The sequence below is a fragment of the Lactuca virosa genome, chromosome 6 (genome assembly GCF_052849685.1).
Source record: "Lactuca virosa cultivar CGN04683 chromosome 6, Lactuca_virosa_CGN04683_v6, whole genome shotgun sequence".
In the NCBI taxonomy this organism is placed as follows: Eukaryota; Viridiplantae; Streptophyta; class Magnoliopsida; order Asterales; family Asteraceae; genus Lactuca; species Lactuca virosa.
Genome location: NC_136431.1, coordinates 218,674,977 through 218,701,788, shown reverse-complemented (window position 1 = coordinate 218,701,788; position 26,812 = coordinate 218,674,977). Strand labels below are relative to the sequence as shown.

General features: G+C 37.4%; 1 protein-coding gene across 1 annotated transcript; it reads right to left on the bottom strand.

Annotated features, from left to right (window-relative positions):
* Window positions 1–436: 436 nt before the first annotated feature.
* On the bottom strand, window positions 437–5,408 carry GATA26 (GATA transcription factor 26). The gene is made up of 8 exons (XM_079055240.1): window positions 4,873–5,408; window positions 3,577–4,023; window positions 2,491–2,887; window positions 2,342–2,408; window positions 2,153–2,256; window positions 1,884–2,061; window positions 1,657–1,777; window positions 437–946 (listed from the first exon to the last, which is right to left on the bottom strand). The coding sequence occupies exons 1-8, from the start codon at window positions 4,910–4,912 to the stop codon at window positions 651–653; spliced, it is 1,650 nt and encodes a 549-aa protein (XP_078911366.1). The 5' UTR covers window positions 4,913–5,408; the 3' UTR covers window positions 437–650.
* Between the last annotated feature and the right edge of the window lie 21,404 nt (window positions 5,409–26,812).

The window sequence follows — 26,812 nt, the reverse complement described above, 5'->3', positions numbered from 1 at the left end:
ATATATATGCCTATTATTGGAAAACAACATCAGCATAACAAGTTAACAACTCCACAATATTTAGGTATAACCTAATCAATACTAAAATACAAAAAACAAGCAACAAAAAGTCATTCATCTTCTAAAGGTGTCAACACCACAATTAAATCCTACCCACATAAAAACAAAACCAAACACATAACTAAACCAAACCCTAATTTCCACATCAACAAACGGATTACGAACCCTAGGACCTAATCAATAATTTTCAACGGGTCCCACAAGGTTAGATAATAGTAATTTCAAAGTTGCATATCAAGTCTAACCTTTTTATATTACAATCTTTTGTGATGATCACATACAAAAAGAACCCAAACAAAGCCAAAAAAAAAAAGCAAGCATAAAGATAAAATCTTAGTTTGCAGACTTTTAATGTTTGGGATTTGATGCAAAAAAAAAAAAAAAAAAATCGTGTTGCAAATGTAGTGTAGCACCCAAGCATATAAACCAACAAAGTCACGATAGCAAGTTATTCAAGTACCACAATGCTAACGGACTTATACAGAGGCTACAAAGTTTTACAATGGTCTTTGGATATTTTTACCATAGTAATAGTAGTAAGAAAAAAAAAAGTCACAAGAGTGTCACCTAATAAAACCCTAGAAACTTTGTTAGGGCCCACCAAAGTTTTGATATATTGAGCTACTACTAGTTGAAGTTGGCCTGAGTAATTCTGCTTGAGGGAAAGATGTGTGTGAAGGGACATCAAGTAATAAATCTTGATCACAATTTTCATCTGCATATTTGAAGGAATCAAGCATGAGGGAGGTGTTATCAGGTGGTAATGCAAATAGGCTTCTTGGACTGAATCCAGGGGCATCATTGTCAATTATCTCCTTTTGTTGTTGTTGTTCATAGCTTGCTTTCATTGATGTCCTTTTTGGGCTCTTCATTGTTGTCTTTGGTCCTGAAAGATTCAATCATAGGTTTTGTTGGCATGGGTCCCAATTACTCGATATAAAAACAAACAAAGATGACATGAGACCCCACAAAATGAAAAACTTAAGATATCACTTACAATAATGAGCTTTTAATTTAGGGTGAGAAAAGAGCAAGGAAATAAGGGGGTGTTTGGTTATGTTTTTGGAAGGAATGGAATCTATCAGAGGAATTGGAATGTAATGGAATTGGAATGTAATGGAATTGGAATATGCCAAGCGTTTGGTTGACGGGAAATGGAATGGAATTCAATAATTGAAACTTTTTTAGAAAACTTCCTCATAACAAGGGTAGTTTGGTCTTTTAATAGAAAAAGGAAGAGTGGAATTGAATTCCTTTCATCCACCGTAGAGTTGGTGAAATCAATCAAAGGAATTGGAATATGAAGGAACTGTAATCAATCAAGCGTTTTGGTTGGTAGGAAATGGAATGGCATTCAATAATAGAATTTTTTTTTAAATCTCACAATTAATTATTTTTATTTGTTTCAATGTAGTGAGGGTATTTTGTTCTTTTAATAAAAAAGAAAAAATGGAATTGAATTCTTGCCACCCACCCTAGAACGGTGAAAGCATGAAATTGAATTCTGTCCATTTGGCAACCAAACAACACACGGAATGGAATCCCGAATTCCAATTCCGCCGGAATCCACAAACAAACACAAAAGACAAATCTAACCTTGATACGGTTGGAATTGGGCGTCTCGCAATCTCTTTATATTTACAGAATGGCCAGGTATCATACCATTACGCCCTCCACCAACTACAGATCCTCCATTATCATATTTACACTTTGTATCCTTCAAAAAACCAAAACAAACATGAAATTAGTAAACATTTACTCAAAAAGATTCGATTTTTACAAGACGGGTATCATAAAGTTTTCATTTTTATACAAATTCAAACCTGGACCATATTATATTTCTCCACCCATTCAGATTTCATTGCATTACAAAGAGCAAGCTTCTTCAAACTCCTACCATTTTCATTTTTCAGTGAAAGATCAAAAACCCCTTCTTCCAGAAGCTTCTGGAAGGAAGATAGGTTCTCCTTAAACTGTGGGCTATCAAACATGCTTTTCAGGCTGTAAATTTGACAATAAATGCTTTTTACAATTTTTTACATTGACTTTAATATTACTTTTAATCTAAAGTTTTACAAGATAAGATGCAAACCTATCAGGGAATTGAACAGTGTCAACAGGAGTTAAATACTTGAGCAATCTTTGTTGTTCATCATTCGTCATATGATGTGTGAACTCCTCAAAGTTTATAACATCCTGCAAGATGTTGAATTTATAAATATTTGGTTTTTTGTATTGAAAATATTGTAAAACAAACATGAAATTAGGGAATTCAACTTACTTTTAGATCTATTTTGCAAAGTGGAGAATTATGGTTCATGAGTATCTGAAACTTGTCGTCATTATCCCTATAATCGATAACAAAAGTAAGTAAATTTATAAAAAAGATGCTCAAATTGTCTAAAAGATTGAAATAATTTTAAAGATTACCTATTGGCATGATCTTGAGTGATGGGGTTTTTAGGGCGACTTGAAAAGTTACCATTTTTGTTAACATTATATACAGGAAAGGAAGTTATGCGTGAATAAGCTTCATTTTTAGTATCAACAGAAAGAGAACTTGCTTCAGATTCTTCTTCACGAGTTGTTGAGTTTGGGTGACGCATAAGAACACTACCATGTCCAATTTCAACGGACACCATTGGAGTGTCACTTTCAAAGATTAAATCTTCTTCTGATGATCCAGAAAAATAAGATTGTTGTTCATGTAAAATGGTGTGTAGATCTTTGGTGAGTTTTTCAACGGGTGATTGTTTTAAGCGGTTAATGCATGTCCTCTTTCTTGAAGGTACCATTGTGTCCCACACTATTGATGATTGAGATGGACCTGAAAAAAAGGTGAAAACATAAATCTTAAAGATGCAATAATCACTTTGAAAGTACACATTTTCACATCTCTTAAATTAAGTTTTACTTTTTTGCCATACATGACACATGACACGAACAGACAGTCTTGTACTGTGTTTGGTGTGCATTGGACTAGAACTGTGAGACTGATGTCAAATAGGACAAAATTTGCATCTTTTTGTTTCACCCATAAAAAGTGGAACAAGATGGGAGGGTGACTCGCTCTCGATCTCTTGTCTGTGCAAAAGACATAAATGCCCTTCGTATCCTCATCATAAAAAATAGCCCTAGAAAGCTTGTCTAGTCCCGTGTAAAAAATGCAGCCTTACGGCTGCATTTGTGTGATGGAACAAGCTTTGCAGGGCTATTTTCAATGATGAGGATAAGGAGGGCATTTACGTCTTTTGTACATACAAGAGATCAAGAGCGAGTCACCCTCCCATCTTGTTCCACTTTTTATGGGTGAAACAAAAAGATGCAAATTTTGTCCTATTTGACATCTGTCTCACAGTTCTAGTCCAATGCACACCAAACGCAGTATAAGACTGTCTGTTCATGTCATGTCATACATAACAATTTATAATCAATTTGTAAATTTTTCAAACCTTTATAAGTTTTCTACAAAAAAAAAAAAAAAAACTACAAATCTTGTAAAAAAAAGTAACAAACCTGTTAAATCACTAGCATCTGCACTTCCAAGCTGCATATAGCCATCAGAGTTAGATATAGCAGAGCCAGAGCTTGATCTATTGCTTGTATCTTCATCAAAGCCTTTGCGAAAACCTTGGTTATGGTGATCATATCCAAACCCCCCACCACTACCACCACCGCCACTACCACCACCACCACCACCACTACCGCTGCCTAGCATAAAGCTAGCGGTGCCGCCGCCTACTACATTGTCATAATTCGGTTTTCTTTTAAGTAGTTTTGCCTCTTTGTTCTTAATGGATATAGTCTTCACTCTTGAAACTCTATGATCCTCAAAATCATCAGGCTCAGATCTTGCATGAAGTGGAGTGTAGTTTACAAGTGATCCTTTAGTTCTCCAACGGGACCCACACGCGTTGCACAATATAGGCTTGTCAGGTGGCCCGTTTCGCCACAGTGGGGTGCCTGTAATATTTTAAAACTATTAAAAAAATAAAAAAATAATAAAAAACTTATATCCCATTATAAGAGCTAATGAAACAATCCCACAATCCCAGATAGCTTCAATAATAAAGATGATTGGTTTGAAATCGTTTTATGAATTTAAATAAGCTAAATGATTCATTAAAACACCAGATGTAACAAAGTAATGTTGTGTATTCATGATGAGGGAATGTGCATTAGTTAGAATTATCAACTGCACAAAGAATGATAGAATTTCAATTTGGAAAACAGATAGAATGGTTGTTTGATATAAACAATGAAGCAAGTTCAGTCATTCAGAGGCAATTTATCAAACAGGTTATGTGCATTTAGCGGATTCAATTGGGAGTTGACATTAGAATTTGAAGTAAAATCAAGCAATAAAAGTATTGACTAGAGTCTAGACCAGAAGGTATTTAAAGGGAGGCTGCTCTGTAATTTCAATAAAGTTTTCAAGAAGTCAAACATCGAATTCTGATAAATCAGACTGAAAATTTCTACCATTTCTCGTGTTCAACATTCAAAGGCAATCTGAAGCTGCCAAAGACTGGAATAATTAATCGTATTTCAGATGATAACTTAAAAAATTCTCAGAAACAGACAATAATTAGCATAACAATCATATATTTTATCAATAATTGTTGTTAAATTTCCAGGTAATTTTATACAACTTTAGACCTAACGAGCATATGCGTATTGTCAAGCACGATCTCAGAAACTAATCTGAGCAAATAGAAAACAAAGAAAACAGCAAAAGAAATCTCAGTTTTATTTAGTAAATCAAAGTACCAACAAAGGGAAAAATCACTTCCTTCAAATGAAAAAACTCACTTGTAACACCACAGTGATAGCAAGGTCCTTGCTTCCCCATCTCTGAACAATTTTGTTTTTTCTCTTAAACTTACAAAATCAAAATAAATACCCAATTGAAAAAGAAAAATGAAAATGAAAATGAAAATGAGCTAATCCCTGTAAAGAAGAGCCATATTTTTCGACAAATATTTTAACCCAGAAATATTATTTATAAAATTCAACTGGGTATTAGATGAGTTCTTATGAAGATTTGAAGAAATCCCCAGAAACACTCCCAGAAGAAAAAGAGGGCTTAATTTCTTTTAAAACTCCACATAAAGTAAAGCAAAATTATTGGGAAAAAAAGAGGATTTTTAGATGGGTTCTTTGTTTCATAAGAACATGAGCATCTGCACAATAATCCAATGGAAGAAGAAAAAGAAGAGACTTATGGGAAGGAATCTAATAAATGGTTGGGAAAGGAAGGTGAAAATGGCGAGGGGAGAGAGAGAAAGAAAGAGAGAGAAGTTGTGTTTTGTGCGTGTGTGTATGACCCTCACTTCTTCTCCCTTCTTGTATTGTATACGAAGTAAATGTTTCAGCTTTCTTTTTCTTTTGCTTTTATATTAATTTTTATTATTTATTAATGTATTTAATTATTTTATGTTACCACCCATAATGGAGATTAGATGAAGTCATTGGAAAATAATGTTTGACTTTTCTTTGTTTTGTTAAAAACTAAAAAATTATATCAAAAACTGTAAATAAAAATAGTCATTTATTAGGTATTGTGGGTACAATATTTATGAATTTTAAACTTTAAAATTTCAATTCTCTTAAAAGATACTACCCTAGTAGCTATTATTTTGTTACAATATAAATGATTTTAGGGAAAATGACTTATTAAGGTAATTAACTTTTCAGTATGTTCACATTTGGGTAACTATATTTTTTTTGTACACATCTAGATAACAAACTTGTTGGAAGTGTTCATATATGACCATTATGACATGGGTTACATCATAGATGTGAACACTTTTGACAAGTTCGTTATCTAAATGTGTACAAAAAAAAAATTACCCAAATATTAACAAAACGAAAAGTAAGAGTAAATTACACGAATGGTCCCTGTGGTTTGGAGGAATTTGTGTTTTTGGTCCCTAACTTATTTTTTTAACTCGGATGGTCCCTACTATTTATTTTTGTTGCGCGTTTAGTCCCTGTCTTACCCAAACCACAGAGACCATTCGTGTAATTTACTCTTACTTTTCGTTTTGTTCATATTTGGGTAACTACTTTTTTGTACATATCTAGGTAACGAACTTGTTGAAAGTGTTCACATCTAGGATGTAACCTGCTACAGCAGGTCATAATGGTCATATGTGAACACTATAGCAGGTCATAATGGTCATATGTGAACACTTTCAACAAGTTTGTTACCTAGATGTATACAAAAAAAGATAGTTACCCAGATGTGAATATACCGAAAAGTTAATTATCTTGATAATTCATTTTCCTATGATTTTATTATATAAAGATGTGATGTTTTGTCACATTAATAAATAATAAACAAGAGGTATATCCTTTGTTGATAAAAATATCACCATTTTAAACAAAAATGTTTCAAATTATAAACAAAATATGTTTGTTAATGATGACCCAAAATACACGAAAGCATTTAAAAAAATGTTGATCATCATATAGCATTACAAATCCATGTTTATTGAATTTAAGCCACAAAAACACAAAAAACCGCTACAAATGAAGATTAAGAACTATGTACCATGTGTAACATCTGGTTTTGAGACACTTGCATTGTTGAACCTTATAATGAGATTTATAGCGTATTGGTCCCTAAGTAAATGGAATAGTGAAAGTGTCATTGTGGTATTTTGGTAAAGTTGGGTTTTGGGGGAGTACGTTATGCGTATGTGTGTACGCTGTACATCTGTATGCAGGGTGTACGTGTCAAGCATGCAAACCATAATTTTTAGGGCATTGGCTCATATTTAAGCATCTTTATGGACTCATATCCTCTTCTTACCCAACCTCTTTCTGTGATATGGACCCCCAAGCAACCCTAAGAGCAAGAGAGCCATTTTTGAGCCTTAAGTAGTTTTGAAGAAAGAAGAATGTGGTGAGAAGATCTTGGAGTTGAGAACACTTTGGATCTGGGATTTCTACTTGGTTTGCAACATCTTGAAGGTATCAAGCTTGCAACTTTACCTCTCTATCATGAAGATCTAGATTCTTGCTCTTTTAAGTCACTTTTTGGTCCCAAAAATGGTGACTCATGATCATAGCATGTTCTTGACCCATTAAGTCGTCCTTTCAAACCTTGGGGAGGGTCTTGAGTCATAAAAATGAGTTCCAAATGGTTGGTTTTGCTCTATGCATCATTTAGAAGGTCTTAATGGATTAAGAAGTTAAGTTAAGCACAAAATGGACATGCAAAGTCATAAAGTTGGAAACTTTATGACTATTGAGGGTAGTTTAGCCATGGATCTAAAAGATGGACGTGAGAGCTTAAGTCATTAAGCTCTTAATGAATGAATCGGGCATTTGGGAGTACGCCCCATGTACCGTGAGTACGCATCGCGTACGAGGTCAACCACCCCGATGGTGGTCAACATTCGAGTACGCCTAGCGTACATTTGGAGTACTCCCCACGTACTCACTCTGTGGTGACTCGGCTGAGTTGACTCGGTTGGGTTTACTTAGTTTACTCAGTTGATTTGATCAGTTTGACTTTGACTTTGACTAAGTTTGACCTAAGGGTATTGTGGGATTTTGATTGTGATTGGCCATTTGGTTGGATAAGTGACGGTTAGAGCTGAGATTCGGAGTCGGGACCTCATCAACTTTTGCCCAGTCTGTAAGGTGAGTTTTCATCACTATACTTACGGGGAAAAGGCATAAAGCCGTCCCATTGGAGTAGATATCATGTTATATGATAGTATGTTACCGTGTTGTAGTGATCTGTTAGATCGATATCCTGGCATGTAGCATGATGATATGCTTAGTAATCTGTGGATCTGCCTGTTATCCGTTTTCTAGATATATGTTTATCTGTTGCATATGTCGTCGTAGTGTGGGTGGGTTGAGATTATACTGCTTTGTGTTGTCAGTCAACAAACCCGATAATGTTTATATCGATATGTTGTTATGGTATATTGGGTTTATATGTCATTCAGTTATGTATATGTTGACATGTTATGTGTGGTTGGGTTAAGGCGGACCAGCGTAGACTGAAGGCCAAGAGACCCAGGACGGACCGGATAGACTGCAGGCCTGAGAGGCGTACCAGTCAGGCCAAAGGACCAGAGAATGGTCCAGATAGGCTGAAGGCCCGTGAGGCGTTCCAGTCATGTTGAAGGTTCTATGAGCGTTCCAGATAGTTTGTAGGTTGGTGCGGCGTTCCAGTCAGGCTGAAGGCTCTGTATGCATGTTGTTTGTTATTATGTTTATATGGTGGTACTTTGGGGGTAACTCACTAAGCTTCGTGCTTATAGTTATTAGTTTATGGTTTCAGGTACCTCAGAGGACCGTCGAAAGGTGAAGACGTGACTATACACATCCTTGGTTTTACGACTGATTGGATCTTGGGAGACTCTGATTTTAATTAATGTTTTGAAAACAATGGTTTTGTAAACACTTCTATTAGTAAAAGGGTTGTTTTAAAAAAGTAAAAATTTGTTAAATTTTTGGGATGTTACAAGTTGGTATCAGAGCCTTGGTTTGAGTGAATTGGAGGAACACCCGTGTGAATCCAGTCTCAAACTAAGGAACTGCAAAGGTTGTAAAAATGATTTTTTTTTCAAATTGTTTTCAAAATAATCAAGAAAGGATGTGAGGTGTACGATCAGCTAGAGCCAGTAAGTAGACCCCAAATTACCACACTGTTATTTGATATTATGATATGTTAGAACTGCATGCTAGTGATAGGCTAAGGATCTTCGGGAATTGCAATATATAATTGCCTGATTATATGATGCCTGATAGGCTAGGGTTCTTTCTTATATGAAATTGATATCACTACTGTGGTTGCTTAGTGTGTGCATCATAGTTGTACATAACAAAGATTTTATAGCTTGGGAATGTTTGATTTAGCTTTACATCCTGTTCTTGTTTGATTAAGGGCTTAGAGTAGAGTCAAGTATTCGATTGTTTATGGGATCCAACGTTATGTATGATTAGCATGCACGAGTGGTTGCATGGTTAGTGGAAGTTTCATGAGTGGGTGCAGTGCATGGCAGGTCAGCGTGAGAATTATTAGCCACTCTTGAGAGAGTGAAGTAAGGATGAACGTGTATCCTTGATGCTGGGATTTAGAGATCAAGAATTTCATATGACGATCTGCCTTAATTTATTTTGTCTTAGTGCCAGTCAACTCAACAGCTTGAATGTTGCTTGCTTTGTGCTCTGTGGGACTCACATTGATGTGAGATAACTATCGAATGAATACATTAAGTTACATGATATGGAGGTTAAATAATCTCATAGTAAAGGATTTAGCCCTATTGCGTAGCTCTTGTCTAAGTCCAACCGTTGTAGGGTTAGGTCCTTTAGTCGAAAAGATTATTTAAGTTTTGTTGCATTTAATTGTGTTCATGAAGTGGTTGGCTGGCATTGATTGGGGGTCCTTCAGCAACTGATGGCAGGGGAAGTGGGGAATCCTAGGAGATCCTATGAAGTATTTTAGTGCGGTTGTTTCGCTGTTGAGCGGGTATTGGGAGTATTTTCATGGGTAGGTCTTAGAGGACCCGAGATGATATTTGAGGAAAGTATGGATAGGTGTGGAAGGTAGTATTGGGCCCGTACTACTCGAAGCACATGATCCATACCTGAATCAATGAGAGTTTCGGGGATTCCAAGGGCTGGTTAGGGAGGATAGCATGGTTTGATACCATGATTTGTGGCAGTAGTTCCATATTTGTCGTTCTTTAGGTTATGGTCGCTCAGGCATGAGGATGATTATGGTTATTGTTTTGGGCCTCAGTGGAGATATTGGTTTGGTTGGAATGGTACAAACCTAGATGAGTATGTGGTTTGGAGGTCTCGAGGGTTTTGCTCGAGGCTGTGCAATAAGTCGTGGGACTCAAGAAGGAAACGATTGTTATGATTAGTTGGGATTGCAGGCAATAAGTGTATTTGTGGATCGTAAGTCGGTATTTGCGTATGCATTTTCATGAAATCCTTAATGTTAAAGTGTTTATGATTGGGAATTTCAGAGGTCTTCAGCTAAAATCCAGAATTCTCTTAGGAATTGATTGGTCCTTATCTAGAAGATCATCATGAGTGTGGTGTGCATTCCTAGAGTCAGGGTCGGTTTGTACCTGGTTGAGCCAGTTTGAGTTATGGTTTGGTTTTAACATCAGTGGGTGGTAGTTCGAACCCCAAGTGGGGGAGAACTAGGTATTCTGCTTGGAGGGATCATCGATCTGTTCGAGTTTGTGATATTGGAAGAATAGTTCATAGGGATCTGTGGTGCGAGTAAATGGGATCTCGGCTCAAAGTTTGGTCAATTTGGGGGCGCAGAGCAAGCAACTATCGGATGTAGCTGTTTCGTAGGTACACGATTGGTCTCTCAGCAGGAGGTTTTTGGTCAAGATCTTGTTGTAGTCATTGTTTCCTTTCGGAATGCCAATGAATAGATGAGGAGTCGTTGGGATCACACAGGTTAGTATCGATTATTGAGGGATTTGTCAGCTTGTTGTATAGATTTCTATTTATAGTCTAGCTTGGACAGAGGTCGATCAGAAAATCAGTTTCAGAGTTGGGTACGTTCAGCTCCGCGCGGGTTTTGGTTCATTAGATCTAATTGTTGGGTTATGAACATTCTAACACTCCTAAGTGTACATGCAACCCTAAATACCTTGGATCTATGTTTTCTCTATTATACATTAAAATATGAATATTCCAAGGTATTACCCTAACTAGCATACAAAACATTGATACTTGGGTAATAAACTAGATAGAAATACATACCTTGTTGATGTAACTTGACTCCATGAAGCTCGAGAGCCTAGTGCCCCAAGTGTGACGCCTCAAATGGTTCACACAACATCACCAACACATGGAATAACCATGATAAGAAGACACTCATGCTCAAATCGGCTAGCCCTCATATATGTATCACTAGTGCCAATTTCTTGAGCTAAAGGGGTCCTTATATAGTGTGCACATTAGGGTTACACCATGTAACCCATGACTTTACCCATTCCTTATGCTCCATGGGTTTTAACCTCCATGGAGTATCCATGGATCACCACATGGGTTAAACCCAACATAAGGAATCATAGATCCTAAGCCCACATATATAAGAATGAATGATTTACACAATCAATCCCCATATATTTAATTAGTCTCTTTTTGATCACTAAATTAAGTCCAAATTAATTCTTGATCAATACTAATTAAATAACATGATTTCATATTAATATATTAGAACTTATAATATATTAATATGTCACAAATGTCTTCTCCTCACAAACGGTCTATCCAAATGTTTCGATGCCATGCAACCCAAATGGACCATGCCGAGTCGGGTCAAGTACATACCAATTATAGTTATGGACTTAGACACTAATCCAACAGTCTCCCACTTGGATAAGTCTAAAACTATTATTGCGTATGACTTCAAGAACCAACTGGCAATCGTAGCTCTCAAAAGTCGTTGTCGAACTCTGACCTTGTCAATGAACTCTGACCTTTGTCAATGACTTATCCATTAGATAAGGGATCATATTATTCCTCCATTCTAGATATCATATGGACTGAGACATGGATTATAAATCATTCTCTCTGTCCATTTGTTGTTTCCCGATTTACGATTTATGACGACTGACTAATTGAATAAATCAAATCAGTCCAGGCCCAGCCGAGCACTTACATTTGTCATCACTAAATCATCGAGGGGCCCATAGATATCGCTTTTATCCCGAAGGTATAAGGAATGGATAAAATTCGATTCATATGGCTTGTTCTACTACTTGTTGAATCATACACAAAGGCACGTTTTATAACATCGAGTTACCAATGCGTTTTCGCGCAATCAATGTACAACCAACTCATAGTAACAACTCATATCTCTAGGTTTGAAGAATATAAGATATTATCGTCTCATGATCACTCGTGATAAGATCCATGAAGTGATTCAAATGAGCGCGGGTTGAATCCAATACTCAGAACTTATGAGCACTCATGAGTGTTGTAGCACCGCTTTGTCCAACATCTTAGACCTCTACAAGCCAACACATGACAGTCTTGATTCATATCTACCTCCAACATATGACCAACTGTGGATGGTTTGAATAACTTAGTCATTCGGGAAGAATGACCTAGTTTATTCTGGAAGTCAAAACATGCAAAATGAAACACAAGAATAATCGAATCCAATATGGTCTCAGAACTTATGAATATAAATAAAACACCTTTTATTTATCACCATATTGATTACCCATTATTCATTGTATACTGTTTCAACTATCAACTTTATACTTGAATTAAAACAATAGTTGTCCCATGCTCCGAGCATGTACACTATGTTTTCTAAACACTAGTCATGCCATACACCAAGTATGCACACTATGTTTATCTAAACATTAGTTATACCATACATCAAGTATGCACACTAAGTTTGTCTATGATCTTTACTCTGTGAAATAGATCGATTGAAAATAATTCCAATGATTCTCATTTCACAATCCCAATTCCTTACCGCAAATGCAAGAATTCCAAATCCTGCCATTTACCTAAATCTGTTAGATTCTAAACTTATATGCATTGATCCTCTTGTAATGATTATGCACAAAGTCACAAAGACTTGTCAACAAACATTACAGAGTATTCCAATGGAGATCAACTCCATGGAAATATCCTTCTTGCATTAAGTTTTTTTCTAATCTTACACAGATTGAATCCACTTATGGAGGCAACTCCATATTCCCATTTTGACTATCATTTCTGAACAAGAGTTGCCTCTTCTCAGAACATGTCAATATGGTCCTTCCAAAATTTAACACTATACTTCCAACTGTCCCTGAGCAACCAATCTTTGGTAAACCTTAGATTGTTCTCAACAATTACTTAATCATTTTAGTCATATCCAATTCTAGATTTTACCCCTTTAACGCCCAGAGCATTTAAAAAATTTAGAAAGGATGAATATTATAGCACATGCAATCGATCCTATATCCGAAGCATATGGGACACGATTCATGATGTCTCACATAAAGACATGATACTAGACCAATCTTTTTTGCTATAATATTTCTATGTCTATTTGCCAAGTTCTCATAATTCAGATTATGAAAAGGGATGCCGTAATCATAATCGAATTTTAGAACGCAAATAATGGACCCATATATAGAATTTCCTTATGTTGAGCCACTCCAACATAAAATTCATATATATATATATATATATATATATATATATATATATATATATATATATATATATATATATATATATATCCTTGACTAAAGACGATTAAAACCTCAATCTAAGCTTTTAGAATTGAAATGAAGTATAATTTTCTCTCCCTTAATTATAGCAAAACAACTTTTTCAACCCCTGCAACCTCACGAATTGAAACTTTTGTTTTTCTATATTTAACATTGCTAACTTGCAATACTTATCATAATTATCATGCTCCCACTAACATGATGATTATTAGCATAACACTTATGCTCCCACTAGCTTTGACATGTACTCAGAAATCAGCTACTTCTAGAAATCAATACTTTATGGACTTTCTTACCAAAGTTCAGACTTCCGATACGAGATGCTTTGATAAAACTTTATCAAAATCATACACCTTTCCTTAGATAGCACACATGTATGTCTAAACAATTTCAGAACTATGAAAAGGGATGTCGTAATCATAGTCTCAATTGTTCAGACCTTTGCCATTCCTCACAAGTCCATGTTAGTGTGCTGGTTAACCACACACGCTCCACTAACGACTTTGAGAATGCAAATATCACACTTGCGATCTACCTAAAATCTACTTAGTGAAAGTGTTTCCTCACCATCATTTTCATGAATCGGAGAGAAACCTTATGACACTTAGATTTTATGGTGTATGTGTTCCTATCCAAGTGAATTTGTCAAAAACCATAATCACAAGACAAGGTTAGTGACAAATCCAAACTCATATGGATTGAACTTGTGCAGTCTTAACTTCTTGCCACCTGGCAGCACAAGGGCCTGCCATTGCTTCCAAGTTGTTATGCAACCAATTGAGAACTCTCAGAACTCATATGCAAAGCCAACTTTTACTGGAATGGGCACAAAAATAGAAATATGTCAGCACGATAGGTTATAAACCTCGCGTCGTGTGCTAGTGATAAACTACAGGTTTTTACTCTTGATTAGATCTTGAAATACTTTCAGGATCTTTTAGACTCCCACTGTCCTCTTGACATATAAGACTTTCTTGTCAAATATTCAAGAGATAGTGTGGATTCTAATCAAGAAAAACACTTCACACCATTGGCCTTAGTTGGTCTTTGTTTTATCCAAAACATCACAACTTCCAATTTCAAATGTACAAGAGTATGACACTTTTACTCTTACATTTGACAAGTGTTTTAAACCTTTCTTTAAGATATGTCACTCAACTTACAGTCTTGGAGTATGACTCTAAGACTTGTTTTGGAACGAAGTATGACTCATCTTCTTGATTTAACCATTTCAGCAATTCTTGATTCCCCTTCTTAGCCATAGGAATGCACTAAGATTTCCTTAGAGGACTAATTGTGATATGATTTCTAAATCATTAAGATGATCACAAAACCTGATACTAAAGTACTCTCCCATCTTTTTAGATTTGAGAAACTTTTATCTTTCTGCCTAATTTGATTCTTCTCATTCGTTCTGCTATACATCGAAACTTTTCCAATGTTTCAGAATTATACTTAAACTTGTAAGTATAACCATATTTACTAAACTTTAGTAGATCATGACGAATAGTCTTATCGATCTTTTGTGGTGGACTTGACCAGTGCACCAGAATGTGTACTCGATCCCTTAGTCCTTCACTTGACTCACATATACATGTGAACAAGGAATTAATCTTAATTTTCCAAAGATGAAAATTCTCATTCATCATACTATACAACTTGCATGATTTCCAAGTTTCTATCCAACTGAAACCTTGGGTGATGAGAATCTTTCCTTATTTGGTAAATTTAGACACTACCACAAATGGAAGAAACAAATCCGTTTTCCAATATTGCTATCAATGGAATCATATAAGCAACAATTTTTCACAAATGCCATTGTAAGGATACTTAGAATAAATAAAATCAAAAAATCCTTTAATTTTAAAACTTTGCGGAAAACTTATCCTTACAGTGCAAAAGCATATGAAAAACTTGTTGTTATCTATTCCTAAGCAATATATCATAACTCCTAAGTAACAGCTCAAAATTCTTATCACTGAACCATGCAATCGAGATCCATCTTTGTGATCAGAATCAACATACACTTCCTTTAAGTTTCTTCACTTTTCTTTGATTCTTAAAACATCAACATGTGACCCAGTCACATCATGTAACAAGAATCTCAAAATAGAAACTTAACAGAGTTAGATAGTGGGCTTTACATGAAATAGAGTCAAACTTCTTGACTAGACCTTCTCTCAGATCTTTCAGGTAGTTAAGGCAGCTTCGCAACCAATGCCCCTTCCTTTGGCAAGAGAAACATATGGACTCTTTGGGAATGGTGTACTGGACTATCACAGACTTGCCTTTCTCTTTACCATTTGGTCAACCGAGTTGACTATGGCCGATCCCTTTCCATTGGGAAGAGGAAGTTTTTCTAGATGTCCTAATGTTACCATTTTCAAAGTCCATAGAAGTTCGGGGAGTTGATCTTCTAATCAAATTTGCTCTACCAGTGCTTCAAATAATAGCTGATTTAGCAGCACAAAGCAAATAGGTAAGATCATTAAGGGTCATGTCATAGTCTGTTTCATAGTAGTCCCAAAGGAACTCACTATGTGACTTAGAAAGTGATTGAACATCCAACTTTCTTAAGACTTTGACACCCAACTCTCCCGGCTTGTCAATATGTGACTTCATCTCCAAGATGCGATCACACATAGACCTTGCTTGCCAATAGGGCTTGAGTGACCTTGAACTTGTGGGTTAGGGAGAATAATTGGAGGAGGTGGAGGAAGTAAAGTTCCAAGAGATTTGGGAAGATCATAGATGTCTGAACTAGACATCTTTTGGGAGATATTCAAGATAGTTGATCTAAAGTCCTTAATATAACACCCAATATGAAATATTAAGGCTAGGACCCAACACAATACTTTTATAACTTGGAAGAGGGATGCCGTAATCCAAGCTATAAAATATTTGAAGGTAGGCGAATGACGATTCACCAATTTCTACCATGAAAAACGAAATAATTTATTAGGTTTTAATTGGTTTTTTTTTAAACTCCTAAATTCTTTTGAGATTCATTGAACTTTTCAATGGCATGTTTCAATCTCTATTGTGCCCTTCAGGTTTTGTGACTGGGATGTCGAGGATGACAAAACAAGGTGTGAAGTAACCATGCAAATTACTTGGTACTCTTAAATGTTTATCACTCAACCGATGTGCCGGTTAACCACACACGCTCCACCGGCCTATGATAAACTTTAAGAAACCCTTTGTCTACTTTGCTAAAACCAGTTAGTGTGCCGGTTAACCACACATGCTCCACTAACAGCTCAAACAAAGTCCAAAGTGTAATTTCATGGATTAGCACCTTATTCACATTTTCCTAAGTAACTAAGATTGGGAATCTATAAGTGTATAGTTACTTAGTATTTATCATTATACTTATAATGAAGGGAGAATTATAGTCCTTGTCCTACCCGTTCGGCTAACGACCCTCCACCAGTCAAGGAAACGGTGGGTGAGAGTGGACACCCATTAAACTGCCATTTTATAGGCAGTAACCTTATACCCCTCTTATAGACCGGCTTCGTCAATGAGGCCTACTAATGGTAAGACGGCTTGCTCTTATACATACATACATATATATATATATATATATATATATATATATATATATATAATTAACTTATAATATTATAAAGTATAAGGATTAAATTTTAACTTTTAAAATCCTAAGGGCTTAATTTGGAATTAAAGTGTTCATCAAAGAAAACTTTTCAAATTCCAAAACTTGAGGGAAAGTTTTGAACTATTCAAAAACTGTTCAATTCCATAACTTATGTGTTTAAAGTAGTTTTAATTCAACAAACTCTTCAAGTTCCATAACTTGAGGACAAGTTATGGAAGACTTTAAACTATTAAAAGAATATGACTTTTCTTTATTCATAACCTATGAAAATATTTATGAGTTTTATGAATCTTAAATGTGACTTTTCATATAACTTGAGGACAAGTTACAAAAACACATTTTAGAACCAACTCTTAGATTAATTTGGATTGAAAACAACAATTTCACATAACTTTCCTATTAATCTAAGCAACTCATAAGAACAAGATAATTCAATCAAACTTTTTCATGTAATTAGAATCATCCTTAAACTAATACAAAACATGAATCTATTGACAATTATCTTTGAAATTGGATTAGCATGAACATTACCACATCAAAACAGGTTTACAAGTTCAAAAACAGCTTAGAGTAATGTTCGTAGTCCAATTCCAGCCAAAAAGATCAAACAACAAGCTGTCAGCACCCAAAACTCGTCGAGTTCCTTGAGGAACTCATCGATTTCATGCCCAAAATGATGAACTCGTCGATTTTTTTGCATAAACTCGTCGATTTTTATGGTCTGGACAGTTTCAGCTTTGAAAAAACAAGTTTTCATCAAGTATAAGTGAAAACAAGCCTAGGCTCTGATACCACTGTTGGGTTATGAGCATTCTAACACTCCTAAGTGTACATGCAACCCTAAATACCTTGGATCTATGTTTTCTCTATTATACATGCAAATATGAATATTCCAAGGTATTACCCTAACTAGCATACAAAACATTGATACTTGGGTAATAAACTAGATAGAAATACATACCTTGTTGATGTAGCTTGACTCCATGAAGCTCGAGAGCCTAGTGCCCCAAGTGTGACACCTCAAATGGTTCACACAACATCACCAACACATGGAATAACCATGAGAAGAAGACACTCATGCTCAAATCGGCTAGCCCTCATATATGTATCACTAGTGCCAATTTCTTGAGCTAAAGGGGTCCTTATATAGTGTGCACATTAGGGTTACACCATGTAACCCATGACTTTACCCATTCCTTATGCTCCATGGGTTTTAACCTCCATTGAGTATCCATGGATCACCACATGGGTTAAACCCAACATAAGGAATCATGGATCATAAGCCCACATATATAAGAATGAATGATTTACACAATCAATCCCCATATATTTAATTAGTCTCTTTTTGATCACTAAATTAAGTCCAAATTAATTCTTGATCAATACTAATTAAATAACATGATTTCATATTAATATATTAGAACTTATAATATATTAATATGTCACAAATGTCTTCTCCTCACAAACGGTCTATCCAAATGTTCTGATGTCATGCAACCCAAATGGACCATGCCGAGTCGGGTCAAGTACATACCAATTATAGTTATGGACTTAGACACTAATCCAACACTAATGCCAATGCGTCCTCGATCATTGGACGTTTCGTTCATCATTCGACGGTTGAAGTTCAATTGATGTGTCAACCTATCATCAAGTTCAATATGTTTTATGTTCCTTTGATCTCTGGGTAGGTTTACCCTCAATAGTCATGTGGAACTTTGGTTCATAGCAGGCTCAACTTTTGGTAGCATTCGGGATCACCTTGGAAGTCTTCTCAAACTAGTTATGTATGGTTGGAATCTGTTCAGTCTCAATCAAGTATGAGATCTTCTTCCGATCGTTCATAAGGATGTCTTCTGCTAATGATTGAGGATTGTCGTTTCGATAGAATTCTAGTATTTCTTCCTTTTTTGGATGAGGTCATAGGTTCCTTAAGGGTGTGCATTGTGGTAAATTCATTATATATTGTCGAGAGGGGTGTATGTGGGCTGGACAAGATAGCATTAGAGCACTTGGTTCGAATTATATGCATGGTTCTTTTGGGGTTATAGCCTTTGAATTGGATCAAGAGTACGACCGTTTATCCTATTCTTGGGTCGTGTGCGACCATGATTTTGTAGGGTTTTGCTTTGTTAGCAGATTGTTTCATGAAAGGAATTGTGTGTGGTAAGATTATTGCATTGTTGTGCTCGGTTAGCGTTAAGAGGGACGTTGATTCTGTCCGTGCAAGATCGTTGTAATATCGGGGGCATTCCAGTCATAGGTTGTGGGCCCAGTGATCATGATTGTTCATTTCTGCTGCTTGTGGTACTTTCGGTGTTGGCGCATTGGCGGAAGTCAGGAAACCCACAAATCAGCTGGTTTGGATAAAGGGAACAGTTAAGGGTTATTGGGAATATCAATCGGGTATCAGAAAGTCTCTGCGGAAGGTTTGCATTATAAATATTGTTTGTTTGCAAGCCGTTATTAAGGGTTTGATTATCAAGGCCGGGTATCGGTTATAAATCTTGAATCATAAAGTTCTTTGTGAGTGTTTCGAGTGATTTGGTAGGTGAGGGTACGCCTGAGTTGATAAGGATTGGAGGCAAATGCAAAAAATTTTGGATTTCTCATCTTTGCTCGTAGGGTTTGTGGTTGGAAATGGCGTTTCAGGGAGTCAAGGGTTTATTAAAGGCTTTTGGTTCATATTATGGATTTGGAATTGCTAGAAAATTTGTGATTGATGTGTTTGAATTCTTTTCCGCGTGGTTGGTAGTAATCATACTCAAAGGCGAATGGTGTATTCAATGATGGGTGAATATCAGTCCTGGAATATGGGTTCTGAAAATTTAGATCTGATGGGTTCCCGATCTCGGGAAGCATATTGATAGAGTTGATTCACTGTTTGTAGCCTTGAGAGTCCCCGCCTTTGTGGGTCTCTCTAGACATTCGGTCTTGGCCAGGAAATTATGGAATATGTTGGCGTTGTTTGTGCCTCTCTGCAGTGGTTATCTAGTCGAGGCTCGTGTTTGGAACCACCTTTGTAACATCCCAAAATTCAAGGCCAAAAATTTCAGTTTTAATATAAGAAAACACTTAATAACTTTGTCCCAAACATTGAAAACATTTCATTTGAAATAAATATCAGTCTAATTCCAAAGATCACATAATACAGAATAAAATGGGTAATTGCGCTGCGATCGTCCCAAGCTCCTTTTCTTGAAAACTGAAGATACCTGAAACCAAAACTGTAAACCGTAAGCACGAAGCTTAGTGAGTCCCCCAAATACCACATACCATACATATCAACTGGGCCATACATGCCATACATACTGTGAGACAAACATATCAATCAAATAAGGTGCTAAGTGTCGCACATAGTCTTGTCGTTATGTCACGCGCCGCCACGTGGTCTTTCTTGCCAAGCCGGGGGCCACCCCCTGGGTCTTACAGACAAGTGCCAAGAGCCGCCTCCTGGTCTTTCATGCAAGTATCACAAAGACAACTAGCATACATACTACTCTACTTAGCAAATGAGCATAAGGTGTGTCAGGAGCCACCTCCTGGTCTTTCATACATATTGCCTAGGGCTAACCCCCGGGTCTTCTTGTTATACATAATAACATATTGGGTGACAGGAGCTACCTCCTGGTCTTTCATACATAGTGCCTAGGGCTAACCCCCGGGTCTTCTTGTCATACATAATAACATACTAGGTGTCAGGAGCTACCTCCTGGTCTTTCATACATAATGCCTAGGGCTAACCCCCGGGTCTTCCTACCAAACATAAACTAAATGGGCCGGCATTGTGGCCGTAGACCCAAATAAACAGTGAGGAGACTCACCTCACAAGCTGACTGCTGAATCCCGCGAATAAACCCCTCGCTGCTTGCTGGCAGATCCCTGAACTGCTGATCTCTCGACTCCTCGAGCTACCGATCATCATACAACTTAATTAAGTCCGGGATTCTTATAATTTAATCGTAAGTCCTCACTGGGGTAGAAGACCATTCCACCCCTCACATACTCTTGTCCAAATGCCTACATAAGTAAACTAGGTTGTAACGCCCGTAGATCCGGGCTAGTCAATTTAGAGACGATGAGCATCAAAAATGAGTTTTTGATGGACGATTATTTAGAAGGATTAATCTTAACCAAGTTTTAGTATATGTTACAAGGGTTCCGTACATATAAAGAACGCCGAAATCCGAGTTATAACGAAGAAGGTATGGCTCGTCGAAGTTTTACGGCAAAACCGGCACGGCACCGGGAGATGTAAATAGTGAATTGACGGTAGAGGACTTTTTAGCCTTAGTGATCTAAACAAAATTTTTATTATACATTAAACCGATAACATACAAAAAAAGAACGCCCAAATCTGACTTCGTATGAGGAAGTTATGAATTTTCTAAGATTTGGCATAACAGTGCACGACCCGAAACTCGAATTTTAGTTCGAGCAGTTTTTGGCCTATGTGACCTAAATGAGAGTTGAAGATCTCATTAATAGGAACTCAACGGTAAAAAGACAGACGAAAACGGAGTCTGTATGTAGAAGTTATTAATTTTACGCGGACATTTAACAATATAATCTCCTCCTACTGTTAAATTTAAGATCGGTCGAGAATTAGCCGACGGAGTATAAATGAAAGTTTTAGATATTGTTTTTACCTACTCGTGGATATAAAGAATGTCGAGAGTAGAGCTTGTATGTTAAAGATATGAACGAAACTTGGTCCCTACTCTTTGAGCGCGATAAATTGGATACAGTTTTGTAAATCTGAGATAGAATGAGAATTAGCTGACGGCGTCTAAATGAAAGTTGTAGTACTCGTAAATACCAACGTGTGGATATAAAGAACGTCAAAAATGGAGTTCGTATGAACGAGTTACAAATTATAATAGCATATTTACGTATTAAAATAAAGTATAAATCATATATACGTACACACACACATATATATATATATATATATATATATATATATATATATATATATATATATATATATATACAAATGTATATATCATTAGAAAGGTATCGACGATGCGGTTATTATAAGACTAGTGTTGAGTACTTTCGACATTATTTTAGTACAAATATCGTTAAATCTATTTAAAATAGTATTATGAAGGGGTGTTTAGTCGTTTATATAACTATAAGGTCATTAAGTAATTATGGAGGGTAGTTTTTTGTAAATTCAATTACTATAAATAAGAGGCTTGGGCTCTCATATTTCTTGCACTATTCTCTTGATTCGAGAGTCTTTCTCTTCTTATCCCCCGAGCATTTCGGTCCCTCGTGATTCCTACTTCTTTTTCTGTAGTTTTAGTATAGTGAGGTGAGCGCTGGAGCGCTACACGAATCTTTCTTAGAAAGATTCAGCGACGAAGTTCTGCCCCTCCAGAGCCCGACTCCTAGCTAAAACCCCCTTGTAAGTAAGTTATGCTTACCCTATTTTAAATATAGTTTATATTTAAAATTAGTATTGTTATTATGAACTTATAATAAATATTTGAGCTATTATTATGACTTATATAAGTGTCGTTATAATATCTTTTTAACTACTCGCGGTACGGGGAATCTGGTTTAAAGGGCCGCATAGGGTTGTTGGATTTCAGAAGTGTTATATGCCAAAATGGTCCTGCCCTCCGGTGTTTTATGTCTGGCCCCTATCTGTACATAGTGGTTGGAAAGTATTGTTTAAACGCTTATATAATAATAATAATAATAATAATCATAATAATAATAATAATAATAATAATAATAATAATTAGTCGCAATGAATATTAGACTAAACTCTAGTGGTAATGATATTAGGTTTTGTCCGAGGGAAATTGTTTTAAGAGTAACGAAGTGTTGTCCGAGTACCGAGTCACCACCTTTCCAGGTGAGTGGCATAGTCCCTTTCATCTTACACATATATATGAAGTATTTAATATAAATTACGTGCTATGTGTGCATATTGTCTGAATCCTTGCTGTCTATGCTGGGTGAAAGATTTTTTTATACATATTTTAAATGTTTTGAACTGAGTGTGTTCACTGGGTATTTTTAAACTAAGTGTTCACCAGGTATTTTGAACTGAGTGTGTTCACTAGGTATTTTTGAACTAAGTGTTCACCGGGTATTTTGAACTGAGTGTGTTCACTAGGCATTTTTGAACTGAATGTGTTCGCTAGGTATTTTGAACTGAGTGTGTTCACTAGGTATTTTAGAACTAAGTGTTCACCAGATGTTTTGGACTATGTGTTCACCAGTTTTAATCCATAAAACCTGGTAACAATGGACTTTGTGCCTATTCCATAGGATAATCCTTAGGAATTAATGAACGAGAAATTGTTGATTCTTAGGGTAGACCCTTAAGAGTAAAGAAGATAATGGGGATGGGTAATTGGGTTGATTGTTTGATGTTTAAACATAATAATTATATTATTGTGGGTTGAAAACCCTATGTACTCACCAGGTTTCCCAACCTGACCCACTCAAACTTATTTGTATCACAGGTGTCGATACGAAGCTACTTTACACTGAGAGATTTAAAAGAGATGTAGATCACTAGTGTAAATGAATGTAAGTTATGTTTATGCTTATGTTTCTGTATTGACGATGACATCCCAAGGTTTTAAAAGGAATAAAAATACATTTCTTCGGAAAGGCTTTTGATAATCTATTTATCATGTTTTTCTGGGAACAAATTCCGCAACATTTTTATTAAAAAAAGATACTCTGATTTTATAAAGCATAAACAAAATCGGTCTTTTCTGTCCATGAAAATGGGGATGTCACATAGGTCAACCTTGGTCAAAGTCAACTATGGGTCCTCAAAACACTAGAACCTCGATCTTACTCGTCGAGTATTGCACGCACTCGTCGAGTTCTCCTTCATGTAAAGTCGAGACCTTCTTCATCTGACTCGTCGAGTTCATCCTTGAACTTGTCGAGTCCTTCTTCATGCAAGAAGACACATTTAGCCCTGGACTCGTCGAGTTCCTTATGAACTCGTCAAGTACGTCTTCATACAGTTGGGCCTTGCCTTGAACTCACCGAGTTCTGTTCTTGAACTCGCAGAGTTCAATGATTTCCAGGTCCAGTTTCACATTTATCTTGTTGAGTCCTCTTCTAAACTCAACCAATTTGATCCAAGCAGAAAAGGGTTGGGGAACCATACCCTGACTCGTCGAGTCCCAAGAACAATTTGGCGAGTCCCCCAAGGTCCATGTCCATACAGTTGATTTCAGTCGGGTTTAACACATCCAAAACGTAGATCTGGCCTCCTAGGGTCCATAATACACGTAAAGTTACAAACTTGACGTTCATGCATGGGGTATTTGGCTCAAAAGGCCATAACAACTCCTTAAATCTTGCATGGGGGTTTTCTAATGGCATAAAGCTTTCACCTTTATGCCTTAAACACCCTTAGGGATTCCAGATCTTGAAGGATCTTGCTTAGGACGTCCTTGTCCCATAGATCAATCTTCATGGACCAAAACTCTCATGAAAGGGACATAAATAGATCTAAGAAACTATAAGCCAAGATGAAGACTTGATTAGCATAGAATGATGGAAATGAGATGGTGTTGCTGGATCTACAAACTTCTCCTTGAACCTTACTTCCAATCCTCCAAGATGTGCACTCCAAATGAACCTTTATCTTTACAAAGCTCAAGAAATGAAGTTGGGTGGCTAGGGTTCCGTTTCTGGACTTGAGAGGGTAGTAAGGGGCTGCGTGAGATGCCTCATGTTCTTTAAATAGGGTACAAGGCCCGAATTTAGGGTTTCCTAAACACTGACCAACTCGTCGAGTTGGTCCCCCGAATCGTCGAGTCAGTCACTTAATCCGCGACTTAAAAATCCGCTCCTACTCGTCGAGTTCCTCCCTGGACTCGGCGAGTAGACCTCTTGACTTGGAGTTTTTTTATTTTCTTGACCTTCTGGATTCCGGGTGTTACAACTATCCCCCACTTAAACTAGACTTCGTCCTTGAAGTCCGCCACGTCTACTACCCTACAACCTCTCACAGCATACCTATACGATGGATGCTTCGCATGGTCGTCCAATCCTCGGAGGGCCGCTTCCGCTGGCCTTCCGTCCGTTCTTCCGCATAAGCAAATCCTCGGAGGTAAAAACCTCGAGAGCACTTGTAATCACTAATAATTCCGAGAACATGGCTCTTGCCCAAACCAACAATCCTTCCGATCTCCCCGAGTACTTACACTTGCCATCCAAGGGTTCACCCTCAACCCTACGCAATCCACGGCCTTCCCAAGGCAACTGAACTTAAGCAACAACCTTTCCTATCTCTGTGAAGGATAGACCCTTCGTTGTAACTACATCTCTAGCCACTCCCAGTGCTGGTCACTTCACTGATACTCACTGAATGCTTTCTCTTACCATATCCCAGTGTTGAACGCCCAACCCAGCGAATGGATCAGATAATCCTTCGAGTAAAAGACTCATCCCTGCAACGGTTAGACTCATACGAGAGCTGCGCAACATAGTCAAATCACTCACTCTGAGATTATTTAATCCTGTTGTGAGTGGCTTAGCACCTCTCGGTCAACTAACTGCTCTACTCCAGAGTTCTCTTATCACTGCCTGTCCGAAGATCCTGCTGTCTCTTATCCGCTTTCCGGATGATCCGAGACCACCCTGGTCCCCACCGATCTGTTATTATCTGGAATACCGGACTCTCACCGGTTACTGAACTAAAGAACACTTTTTCAGTCGCTCCCAGCGACTTTCGAAGAAACTTCGGCTATCGAAAACTACTCTATCCACCTTGCCACTCTTGGCTACATTATTCCTATTGATCCTCCCGATCGCACTGTCCAACTACCCATCGTCACCGAACCTACAACAAAGGTGAATGCTACAAGAACCGCTGTATCCTTACATCATTCTTGGTCTTCAACGACATACCGCTTCCCGAATTCAATCATACGGTGACCTACCCACATCTGCGCGGGCTGTACTGCGCTGGTCTAAACCATCTGAAGGAATCCACAAGTGGATCACTCCTCTAATACATTCTCACTGCCGAATAGGGACCGACGAATGCTATGGGCCACCCCGCAGTCTTACGCTCCCATACTATCTGACCACTAATGCATGCTATGGGCCACCTCACAGTCTTATGCTCCCATACTATCTGACCACTAATGCATGCTACGGGCCACCCCGCAATCTTACTATACCAATATGCCGACGGCTAACTAACGAGTGCTACGGGCCACCCCGCAGTCTTACAATGTTCCTACTTGGTCTGCCATCTAGTGAACGCTACGGTCCACCTCATAGTCTTACAACACTTCTACACTATCTGCCAACTAATGCTACGGGTGACCCCCTCAGTCTTACCACACTTCTCATACTATCTGTCCACTGGTGAATGCTACGGATACCCCGTAGTCTGACAACACCTTCCACACCGACTGGCTGCTAGTGGATGCTACGGCTAACACACAGTCTTACAACATTTTCCACACTAACTGACTGCTAGTGAATGATAAGGCTAACCCGCAGTCTTACAACACTTTCCACACTGACTGGCTGCTAGTGAATGCTACGGCTAACCCTTAGTCTTACAACACTTTCCACTACTCAACCGTTGACCATGGTCTCTCGCTGACTACTAATCCGAACATACCCATAATCGAGCATACATGCACGATCAACTATCCCAAGCTGAACTTATGTCCTGACTGAAATCCCATTCCTGATTTCTTGAGACCTGCTATCAATTGTCACAAGAACAGGACCTTAATGTTGGCAAACTTTCCGAACTCCCAACCTATACTATCCTTACGCCACACAGCCGCTTGGACCACCTTTTTCCTAACCCGGATGCGAAACTTATCCCAGTTTCAAAACCGCTCCTGCTCCCGTAACATGATTGTCTCTCCCCCACTTA

Excerpts from the sequence above, each read along its gene's own strand:
- GATA26 (XM_079055240.1), bottom strand. The coding sequence starts at position 4,912 with ATGGGGAAGCAAGGACCTTGCTATCACTGTGGTGTTACAA. Across the intron at positions 2,409-2,490 it reads ACTCAAGATCATGCCAATAG|GGATAATGACGACAAGTTTC; the intron begins GTAATCTTTAAA and ends TATCGATTATAG. Across the intron at positions 947-1,656 it reads CCAATTCCAACCGTATCAAG|GACCAAAGACAACAATGAAG; the intron begins GTTAGATTTGTC and ends TGAATCTTTCAG.